The sequence below is a fragment of the Myotis nattereri genome (genome assembly GCF_964212035.1).
Source record: "Myotis nattereri genome assembly, chromosome: 11".
Taxonomy (NCBI): domain Eukaryota; kingdom Metazoa; phylum Chordata; class Mammalia; order Chiroptera; family Vespertilionidae; genus Myotis; species Myotis nattereri.
This window is the reverse complement of record NC_138086.1, coordinates 80523799-80535149: the sequence shown is the minus strand read 5'-3', so window position 1 is coordinate 80535149 and position 11351 is coordinate 80523799. Positions and strand designations below refer to the sequence as shown.

The window sequence follows — 11351 nt, the reverse complement described above, 5'->3', positions numbered from 1 at the left end:
GTGTTCTCAGCGGGGCAGCATCTGCTGAGTGAAGATGGAGGAGGAGGTGTGGGGACTGGAAGTGAGAAGAGAGAGTGTGAAGATCGCCAGGAGAAGGGCGGAGGGTGATGAGCGGCTCTCAAATGCCAGCCGCGCAGCAGTCACTGGGAGGCTTGTGGAAACGGGTTTCTGGGCCGGCCGGATCCAGTAGGTCTAGGTGGGGCCTGGGGGCATCTCCTGCCAAGTCCAGGGTGATGCTGGTGCTGCTGCCCCGGGGACCCCACACATCAGGGGAACTTGCCCGTGGGTCCCTGGTTCCTCTGGTCACCCCAGGAAGGCTGGTCTGGACACGGGGGTGCCTGGCATGATGGCATCCAGGCCCATGTGGTTGTGGACATAGGGAGACCAGTGGGTGGGCTGTGGTGTTCCTCCAGCCATGCTCAGCTCGCTGGTTAGCTGGGTTTGTCTGAGTTGCTTTGTCCTGTTTGCTGGCTTTAGTCTCTCGTGTCAGAGGGTCTGCTAGTTAGCTCAGGGCTGCCCAAAGCCTCGCAGAGCTGTGTGCTGGGGACTGGAGCTCATGGGGAATTCTTGCCCACAGGGTTGACATGGCTGGATCTTTTCACCGGGGAAACGCTGGGCCTGTTTCTGGAGCCCACCAGCGCCCGCCCAGCCGATGCCCAGTCTCCGGCTGCAGGTGACAGAGGGAAGGGGAAAGCGAGCCGGGGGCCATCTTCACCAGAGGGCACTCTGGCCTTCACCCTGACCTCGTGTCCTCTGGGCCAAAGACCAGTGTTCTCTCCAGAAGAGAACCTCTAGGTAGGGGAGGGCCCTGACCCTGCTGGGCGGCAGGAAAGGCCTCCACAGAGCTGACTGGCAGCTGAATAGCCAGTGGCCAAACCTCCTCCCTGCCACCCAGAGCCCCTGGGTGCTGCCCATCCCACAGCCCAGGGCCAGGGCCTGGGTAACTGCCTGGGGGGCTCCTGCTGTCCTTGCTGTGGGCTCAGGCTCATGATGCCACATTCAGCTCTGCCTTCCAGGGTTGTTGGGAGGATGAGATCAAATAATCCAAGAACCTAACATCATGCCTTCTCTGTGAACTGGGGGATTAAGGGGTGACCTCAGATGACGCTCACTCACGGGGAAAGGATTGTGATGGTGGACTGGCTGGCACCCCCTCCCTCGCCCCTGGAGCAGCAGGCTGGCCCCACCCCCAGGAAGGCAGTTTTCATGGGATTTTGCGGCTCCAGCCCCACATCCCTGTTCTTTTTTCTGGAATGACAGTCCTTCAGGGAGCTGCTGGCCGCTCCCACTTTGGTGCTGAGCTTCCGCCGCACACCCACAGATGGCCAGCTCTGCTAGGGGGACGTGGTGTGTCATTTACAATCAGCACATATGATTCATCGGTACTATTCCCAGTGGCCTACTCAGGGATATAGCCAGAGTGACTCTCCATTCTCTACTCTAGGCTCTCCTCCATTTAACAGGGTTAAGCTCTGGAGAGCATGGCCTCTCTAATGTACAATATTGACTGTCGAGTTGGGCACCGTGTGAAGTCCTTGATAAGCCTATCGCATTTGGTGATCCAATCTGGCCCCACAGGAGCCTGTGTGGCGGTTTCCCTGCCACATTTCTCTACCTGGGAGGCAACCTGGGGCGGGGAGGCACAGATTCCATGAGACCCGAATTTACAGGAGTAGCAACAAATATTTCCAGGTCAAGGATGAAAATGGAACTAACTCCCATTCTCGCTGGAGGGTGAGGGAGATAAGCCATTAGAATGTGCAGCGAAGTAACTGCACAACATCTTAGTGGACAAGGACAGCAAAGGTATGCTCCGCATCTAAGCATTAAATCACACACGTGAGCTTTCCATTCCTGTTTTATACCGCATTCGAGCAATTACGGTTCTCAGTGCTTCAGCCTACTGTGTATTCATGGGACACTATAGTAAATGTTACTGCTCGGACATAAGCAATCGGCGAGCCCCAGCAATGACTGTCTGCGGCTAGCAGGACACAAGCAACACTGTGCTCCTCTGGAAATGCACCCACCATCTCTGACGTATTCCTTCCAAACAAAAGGAGGACCTGAGTCCAATCACACTTCTCTATAGAACTACCAATGTACACGAAATGCAAACACCGTGGCGATGCCATCTGCAAATTCCACACTGCGGGTACAGCCAAAAGACATGGTTTAAAAACAAAAACAAACCAAAAAAAGCGAAGGGGTAAGAAGGAGAGAGCTGTGTAACCTCAGAACCACCTCAAAATGGCCCTGTCCCGCGTATGGAGACACTGAGTTGCTTTTCAGAGACAAGAGACCAAAACCCATGTCAGGCAGCCAAAACAGGTGCGGAGAACTCTGACTCCCAGCTGCTTCCGGAACCAAAGTCTCGCCCTCCCCTCCCTACATGCACGGAACTACAGGACGGGGACACAAGCGGAACCTGAACCCAGGAACCGGAAGCGAAGGGTCCGCTGTCCAGGAGGGTGTGGTGCTGACGCCCCTGCACCCCTTCTCTAAGTTAAATAATGCCGCCAACGGCTCAGGTCGCGGCACCTCTCTACACAGTGCCCTGTCCCAGCCGCCCGGCTTCCGTGGGAGGCGCGCGCGGCCGGCGCCTCCGCCCCGCCGGCCCATGGCCCCTGCCCGCCCACCCCCGCCCCGGCGCCTGCTGGGCCCCAGCCTGGAAACTGACAGCGTCTCCCCCGCCGCCTTTTCCGCAGACCCGGCTTCCATCTGCTCCGATCTGTCTTCTTCCAGTTCCGAAACTGCTCCAGATTCTTGTTTTCGTACTTGTGTGCCTTGAGAGCCACGATGGACTTTTCTTTCTTTTTTTCTTTTTTTTATTAAATCCTCACCCGAGGGTATGTTTTCCATTGATTTTTAGAGAGTGGAGGGGGGTGGGGAGAAACGTGGATGTGAGAGACACATCGCTTGGTTGCCTCCTGCACAACTCCGCTGGGGCCAAGGATTGAACTTGCAACCCAGCGCATGCCCTTGACGGGGAATCAAACCCGAGACGCTCCAGCGTGCAGGCTCTACCCACTGAGCACACCAGCCAGGGCCACCTGCATTTTTTTGAAGTTCAATGTGAGAGGCAGATAAAAGCGAGCCTCGGCTTCCATCCCCAGTCCTGACCTGGGCCTGTATGGGACCCTGCGTCCCTCTGCAGGGGTAGCTGGTGGCAGGCCGCTGCCCGGAGAGGCGAGAGGCGTGTGAGCCAGCTGGGACCCAGCCACCAGGAGCTGCTGCCTCGTCCAGCCTGTTTCCTGTGCTGTCTTCAGAGCGAGAGAAGATGCTGCTTTTTCCACGTGATCTCCACGGTGACTCATCTAAGTGCAGCCAATACACCCGCCAATAGGTCTGTGAGACGCACAAGCAGAACCACAGGTAAAATCCAGGCTCGCCTGCCTGTGGGAAGCCGGTCTGGGCTGAGTTTACCTGATTGCTGCCCCTCCCTTCCCACCTGCTCAGATCACATTTCCTTCATTAGATTTTTAAAATGAGCCTGGCCGGAGTGGCTCAGTGGTTGAGCGTCAACCTAGGAACCAGGAGGTTGCGGTTTGATTCCAGGTCAGGGCACAGGCCCGGGTTATGGGCTCAATCGCAGTGTGGGGCGTTCAGGAGGCAGCTGATCCATGATTCTCTCATTTCTATCTCTCTCTCTCTCTCTCTGGAATCATTAAAAAAATATTTTTAAATAAAAACAAAATGTGTTGATGAACCAAAACTTCCTTATATTCTCTGATGGCGTCTAGTCCAGTTTTCCAGAGATTGGCTGCGTCACACCCCCCACCCCCACCTCCCACCCCCACCTGCCGAGGGAACCCACTGCAGGTGCCTCAGCAGGTGCCTCACTCTGCCCTCCTTCCGCTCCCAGCACAAATAGTCAGAGCACACGTCCAAAGGCGTTTTTATTCTGCGAACATATGAAACAGGACGCTGTGGAAGAGAACAGAAGAGCACGGAACCACGTGCTGCAGACACGTGCGCAGTCTGCCCCCAGTTCCCTCCTCACCGCGGGCTCTCCGGGGCCTCCCCCGCCAGGAGCACCCACGCTCGAACCTCGGCAAGAGGGACTCCCACCTGTGGAGCAGGTTCTCACCCAAGTTCTAGGGGCAACAAAATGTATCTTACACAAACGTGGGATATAAAACTGCCGGTGCTGCTGAGACCGCCCAGGCTCTTGCTATCCAAAAGGTACGTAAGATTTTGCATGGACAGGTGGGGCCTCTTCACCCGCACCTGGTCCAGGGCCGGGCAGCTCGAGGGTGCTTCGTTATTTAAGAAAAAAGCCAAGGGGCCAATTGAAGTTAAAAATGCAAAACCAGTGACCTGGAGGAAGAGGAACTTTTAGACCCTTGTTGTCGTTGGTTGTAAACAGCAAATGTTGTGCTTTGTCAACTCATTTCACTCGAGGACCCGGGTGTGTGGAGGGCCTGCAGTCGGGGACAGGGGTTCACAGGTCGCACGAGGGTGACCAAAGACATGAGCACGAGTCTGCGCTCACTAACTGCTCCCCAGGGCGCTGGCTTGGTCCCAGGCGTCTCCCCTGGAATTCCCCGGGAGGCTCCCAGGGTCTCCATCCTCCCAGGAAGGTCCCTCTGAGCAGTGACAATGGCCCCACCCTGACTCCTCGCCACTGCCCTGGAGACAGGCCGGAGCCCAGGGACAGCAAGACTCCTGGCCTGGGGAACAGAAACCACCGGCAGCCCCTGCAGTGACATGTCCCGATGCTCCAGTCCAATGAGTAACTTTTCTCAAGAGGCTCTGATTAGTTCATTTCAAAAGTAGGCTCCCTCCACCCCCCACCCCCACCGTGGAACCGCCACACATACAGGGATCTACCTACGGTCTGGCTACGCTGCCTTGCCCTTCCTACGCACTAGCCAGCAGGGCTCAGTCTGGGCGCACACACACTAGCGGCATCACTAACTGCACAGAGGAACGGGGCTCCCATTCACTGTCCGCAACCCCAGGACGGCCATCAGCAATCCTGGGGGCTGCCCACAGCCCTGGGGAGGGGTTCTGAGCCAGGTCTGCATCCTGACCGCATCTTCTTGATTCGCACATTGGTTAAGTTGTCAGTGAATCTACGGGAACTTGTGACGATCTCCCTGCAGTCCCGTCTTTCTCAGCAAGCTCCTCTTCGAGCCCACACAGCTGCTGACCCACACAGGCCACACACAGCCCCGCCCGCCCACCGCGGTGCCTTTGCTTTGAAAGTGTCCTTCATCAAAACCCGGGGCCAGAGCTGCTGGGGAGGCTGTGGAGACTGCTGGTTGCGATCAAAGACCGGGGAACTGCTGACACTCTGGGAGACACCGATGAGAGTCTGACCTCAAAGGACAGCGCTCTACACGCACTTCCATAAATGCACTCAAAAGGGGGGAACGCGATTTCTCCCCAAGTCAGACAAGCTCCTAAATGCCACGTCCCGGCTCGAGGCGCGGAGCGATGTCCCACGAACACAGAGCGTTCCTCAGTGACCTGCAGGCAACTGCAGACACCCACCCGGGCCCTCACTCCCGGCCCTGGCTGGGCAGAGGGGTGTCCCTCCTCTCTGGGGAGCGATGGAGACAGAAAGTGCGGGAGGTCCTTGTTCACCAAACGTCTCTCTAGCAGCTTCTTCAAGAGGAAAACGGACGGGACGAGAGGCCCCAAAGCTGACCCTGTGGGGCCTCAGTCCAGCGGCCGCCTGGCTCAGGGCTCCAGCGGGGGAGGCGTCTCCCGTGCTCTCCCCACGCCCGGCCCTCACTGGCTCCCTCTAGTCCTGCCTGAGGCTGAGGGCGCGCCACCTTCGGGGGCCGGCCCTCGGGGACTGTCCACACTCTGCCGAAGCACAGGCGACATCAGAAACAGGACGCGGCGAGTGCAGAGATTGGTCATCTATAGAAAACGGGAGGGGCTGTGCTTGCTCTGAGGGTGTCGAAGAGGGACGTGCCCTTGTGGCTCCTAAGACCGTTCGGGAAGCCAGCGCTGATGGGACGCGGGCGGCCGGCGACGGCTCCTCCGTGTCCACAGCGCCGCCCAGGCCGGCTCCGGGCAGCACCCCGCTACTTGGCCTTCACCACCTGTTCGTAGGGGGGTGGGGGCGTGTTGCAGTAGGAAGGGGGCGGGGGGTAGGGCACGCTCCCCTGGGGTGAGTTGGGTTGAACCTGGAAAGCCATCGCCATGGGATTCACGGCAGGATTCATGCCGGGTCCTCCGGGGTCGGTGTAATATGGCAGCCCCGGCGGCTGGGCTCCTGAAAGAGAGAGAGCAGTGTGAGCCCAGCAGACACCCCGCTGCCCATCGACCCCAGCTCCTCCAGCGGCCAGGCCTCCGGGGCCAGTGTGGCCGACAAGGTGCCGGGCCCTCAGCACCTGGCCTCCTGGAGCTTCTAACCTCCGGGTGCGGGCATCCAGTGACACACACCCCAGGTGGCTAAGGGACAGGGCACAGGTGGGCTGAGGGCTCGGACCTCGCCAACCGGAACCTGGACGGAGAGCCAAGGCCACTCTGCGGAGGCCTGGGGAGCACGCGCCGGAAACACGACCAGCAGAGAGGGCGCCCGCACTGCCGAGTCAACAAAACCGGCGGCAAGGGAAGTCACTTCCCAGCTAATGAACTCGGCAAGAGCCGATTTCCTGAGTCTCGGCCAGAATCCCCCCACCCCCACCCCCTCACCCCCACCATCCCCCCACTCCGCAGCTCCACGGCCCTTCGAGAACCATCTGCTGAGACTCAAGTCAGAAGTACGGCCGCCATTCCCACCGGCCGGGGAACATTTGATCAGGGAGAGGACCACCTGGCATAGGTGAGCCCGGCTCAGACAGGGAGGCCGCCACGGGGGACGCTACGGGCGGCTGGGCACCTGTGTACCGATGCTGGTGGGAGCGGCTCTGCTCCAAGGTGACCCCCTCAGCTCGATCTGAGCTGCTGCTCTGGAGCATGTGTCTCAGATCTGCTTCCTCTGGTCATGCTGATACCATGGACAGAGCACTGAACACACACAAAGAACCAGGACACGGAGCGGGAGCTTGGGGCTCGCTGGGCTAAGCTGACTGAGTGGACGCAGGTCTGTTTGAGCGAGGCCTCCTTTAGCCCCGGAGACACTGGGAGCCTCAGAGCCTTCGTCCCAGTACATATGGCGGAGGGTCTCCCTGTGCTAGTTTAACTGCATGGCGGTCTGATGCCCGCCAAGATGCCCACCGGGTGTGCGAGGGGTCTCACGCCTGCACACGTCAGGCCTGGGACCTCCCGTGCTGCGGGGAGAATGAGAACAGAAACACGAGGCCTTAAGTGCATCTGAAGGAGTCGGCAGGAGGGCAATCTGCCAGCCGGGGCCTCCTCTCTCTCCTGCACGTCTGACAGGCGGCACCTGCTTCCCTGGTGCGGCCGCCCACTGCCCTGGGCCATGTCTGCCCACAAGCCCTTCACCTCCCATGAGTTTCCGAAAGGCAGAGGTTATGCTTTATTTATCTCCGATCCCTTTATATCTTAAAGATTAAGATTTTAAAAAGAAGCTATTGTAATAGTCCAGGATAGGCAATGGGAGGCTCCGAAGAGGAGAGACGAAATGGGGAGTCGAGAAGAAGAGGTATTCGGGAGGACCTGGGGGCAAACCCAGTGTGGACTGCATGGGACAGAGAAGAGGTCTACATAGAAATGACTGGCTTCTGGCCTTGATAGAGGTCCCACGGAGCAAGAGCAAGGTTACAGGAGAGGGGCGGGGCTACAGGAGAAAGGCGGTTCTACAGGAGGGCGGGGCTACAGGAGGAGGGCGGAGCTACAGGAGGGCGGGGCTACAGGAGGAGGGCGGAGCTACAGGAGGAGGGAGGTTCTACAGGAGGAGGGCCGAGCTCAGGAGAAGGGCGGGGCGGGGACCGGTCCATGGTGGTTACAGCCACCCACGCAGTGTGCAGGCAGGGACACATGGCCGAGGAGCGGGCGGTGGGGAAGCCTGACAGTGGCGACAGGAAGAGAACCCGGTATTCACGGAGGATGAGGAGAATGCCAAGGGGGCTGGGAGGCCTAGGATGGTGAAGTGGGGCCGTGTCCCCGCAGCAAAGGGAACGCAGAATGTTTAGGAAGACGCCTGGACGGCGGGAGGGGCGAGGCCGGAGGGGCGGCTGACCTGGCGCCGGGTTCGGGGGCTGCCTGGAGTAGGACACGTTGAAGGCGGGCTCCTCGATCAGCGGCGGCGGGTACATGCGCCTCCGGATGAAGAAGCCGGCTCCGCAGCAGAAGAGGACGCCCATCATGAGGAGGAACCTGGGGGGGCACAGGCCCAGCGTGAGGGCCAGGGCGGCCCAGGCTCCCACTCTGCGGGTCAGAGGCCGCGCTGCCCGGAGCCCGGGCCTCGGCTCCCCGGTAAGGGTCTGTGCAGACACTGCCCTGCAGCCTGGCCGCTGGCGGGGGCCTCCTCCCTCGGAGAGCTGGCCATGGCAGGGCCCAGCGTCTGTCCCGAGTCGGGAGGCAGCCCACACGATGAGAAGGGGAGACGCCGAGGCAGCAGGAATTTTACCGTGAGATTTGCAGACTCTCTGATCTTTAGGAGGCTGAGCCCTGGCCCGTGTGGCTGGGCTGGTTGGGCCTGGTCCCCTGCACAGAAGTCGCCTGTTCGATTCCCAGTCAGGGCACATGTGCGGGTTGTGAGCTCGATCCCCGGGAGGGGGTGTGCAGGAGGCGGCTGATGCATGTCTCTCTCTCACATCAGTGTTTCTCTCTCTCTCCCCGCCGACCCCCCTAAAATATCTTTAACAATAAAAGGACAGTTGACCTGAGTGTTGTTTCGGACACTGGCCAGGAGCTGCTGGAGGATGAGGTGCTGCCCAGCCCCCGTCTGAAGGAATCAGCCTTCTCCCCCAGCCGCTGCCTGGGACCCGGGAGGGGCTCCCGGCAACTCGGGGAGCAGAAATGCTACCGCGAGGCCAGGCAGACACACCTGCCTGCTACGAGGCAGCCCCCGAGACAGTGACCCGGGAAGGCGACAGGAAGGTGGCGCCCCAGGGCCCCGGGGTAGGGGGAGAAGCCATGGGCAGGCGGGGTGTGACCTACCAGAAGTACCACAGCCGCTGGATGGAGAGCGCCCGCACGCAGCACCGGGACCCGCAGCAGTCCTCGTAGGGGCGGCATCTGCGGGAGAGGCACAGGGTCAGGGCCGATCCCGGGAAGGGCGGACTGTCAGAGACCTGGGCAGAGCTCAGGCCAGAGGACGGACAGCCACCGCCGCAGGCCACGAAACGGCCACGCTGACCACGTCTGTCTCGTGGCCCAAATGGAAGGTGCGAGACAGACACTGTCAGTGTAATTCACGGCACCACGTCCCGCAGGCCCCGTGCGCCCAATCACGACGGCTCCTCCGGGGAAGCGCCACAGCCAAGGAGCGTGTGACCCGCCGGTTCTGCCACAGGCTGGCACTGAGCACTGTGAGTCCTGCTCGGCCCGACCCCCAACGGTTCCAAAGACGGGACGGCAGCGCTCAGGGGGCAGGGGGTTAAAGACAGAGCCTGCAGGGCCGGACCGGCTAGGGGGCTTCTCCTGGTCTTGCCACTAATGGTGGGGCCTCTGGGAGCCTCAGTTTCCTGAGCAAAATGGGCGCGAGGACAGGACACGGTCACGGTGCCGCTGTCCTTACAGAAGTGCCCACAGGCACTGTCCCTGCCCTCGCCAGCCCTCCCGCACCCCACGCCTGAGGCTTCAGGCTCCTGTGGACACTCAGGGGGCTGTTCCTCCCCCAGAAGAGGAGCCGAGGAAGGCCCTCGCCAGGGACGGGACCCCCCCAGGCCTCGAGGCCTCATCGCTGCCTCCTTCACTATTTGTGCCCCGCCCTTCCCACCCCGCACACCCCAAGCAGGAGAGCTGACCTCACCCGCACAGAGGGGCCCATCAGGCCCAGGTCTGCCAGGAGCCAGGAGGTGGGCACACCAGCGCCTCCGGACCTGGTCTGGCTCTCCAGCGCCAGCAGGCAGGTCGGGCAGCCGGCCAGGCACTGGCTCTATGGAGCTGCTTCCGCCTCCTGCTCAGACACCTGCGAACAGCACCTCCCCACTCACGCCATCCATTATTCACAGCGAGGACGCACCAGACACAGTCAGCCAGGCTGAGGCTGAGGTGAGCCCCGTCTAAAGGAGCGGCACACCCCGACGGGAGGCTGGGGACAGGGCCCGGAATGACCTGGTCAAGGCCACAGGCAGAGCAGGCAGCAGGAGGAGTGGGCTCTGCCCGCCCCGGCACGCACTGGGGGTGCGGGGTCGGTGGGGGGTCAGGGGGTGCAGAGGGTAAGCCAGGCCGGAGTTCCTGCAGGGCGAGCCTGCCGCCCTTGTCCTCAGTCCCACGGTGCCCACACGCTCGTCCCTGGCCCCTTCAGGGGCGTGGAAGTGACTGGTCTCCACGGACCCAGAGGCATCGAGGCGTGAGCTGCTGGGCGTGCTCACTGATTCTGTCACCGCGTCACTAATCCCCGTCCCATCTCCTGTCGCACTGAGCGGACGCCTTCCCTGCACCTGTCGGTCTCCTGCCTCCTCCCCGCGGCGGGGCAAGGGGTGTGGGCTGCCTCATCTCCGTGCCGCTGACTTCAGAGCCCCCCGCTTCTCTCCTTCAGCGGCACTGCGATCCGAACCCCAAACTACAAGTGTGTACACAGGACACCCAGCACCCAGCACCCAGCACCCTGCTGCATCCACCACCCGAGAGGGACCAGTCGCACAGGAGCCCAGGGAAGGGTTGACACCTCCGCCATCGGCGATGTCACTCATGAAACTAGTCCGCTGGCCCTAAGGTTTTCTCAGTAAAATGCAGGTGACAAGGACCCCCTGCCAGAGGCCACGGCCTGTTCTCGCTCGCAAATCCCTGGAGGCCAGCTAAGGAGCCCAACCCGCTTCTCCCCACCCCGTCTTCTGGGCCGAATTCCAGTCATTTCCATTCCTGAAGAGCAGGAAGCTGGCTCCTCTGAGTCACCGGCCTTCTCTGACTCACTGGCAGCATCGCATGAAGAAAGTCGCCACGTCAGACGATGCCCGTGGCTGACTGTGGGAAGCTCCCGCCCGCACCGGCACCGGCACCGGCACCGGCACGGCTGCCTGAGGACCTCAGCAGCTGGAACTGAGCGCTCACGGCTCCTGGGGCCCAGGCGCTGCCGCTGCGATGCACGCCCTTCCCCGGTGTGTCACCCCGAGGCCCGCGGGAGAAAGACGACCCCCTTCGAAGGGAAACTTGAGCGGCTGCTTGCACTTGGCAGGCAGGTGGGAGCTCCGATCCCTCTGACATCTGTACGCTTGTCGCTGCCACAACACATCATCGGCGGGGCCGCTCTAAATTATTCCGTGCAGCCGCCCGAGCGAGTCCCAGAAGCAGGATCGGACCTTGGAGATAATCCGGCA

The 11351-nt window shown here is 61.1% G+C and overlaps 1 protein-coding gene across 2 annotated transcripts in view; it reads right to left on the bottom strand.

Moving 5' to 3' along the window:
- Positions 1-3881: 3881 nt before the first annotated feature.
- VOPP1 (VOPP1 WW domain binding protein) overlaps positions 3882-11351 on the bottom strand; it is a 33800-nt gene continuing 26330 nt past the window's right edge. For both annotated transcript variants that reach the window (XM_081102047.1, XM_081102048.1), the window contains 3 exons: positions 9028-9105; positions 8105-8241; positions 3882-6232 (listed from right to left, as the gene is read on the bottom strand). In XM_081102047.1, the coding sequence (XP_080958173.1) occupies positions 5941-6232; positions 8105-8241; positions 9028-9105 (507 nt within the window). In that variant the 3' untranslated portion in view covers positions 3882-5940. The remainder of the gene's footprint in view (positions 6233-8104; positions 8242-9027; positions 9106-11351) is intronic.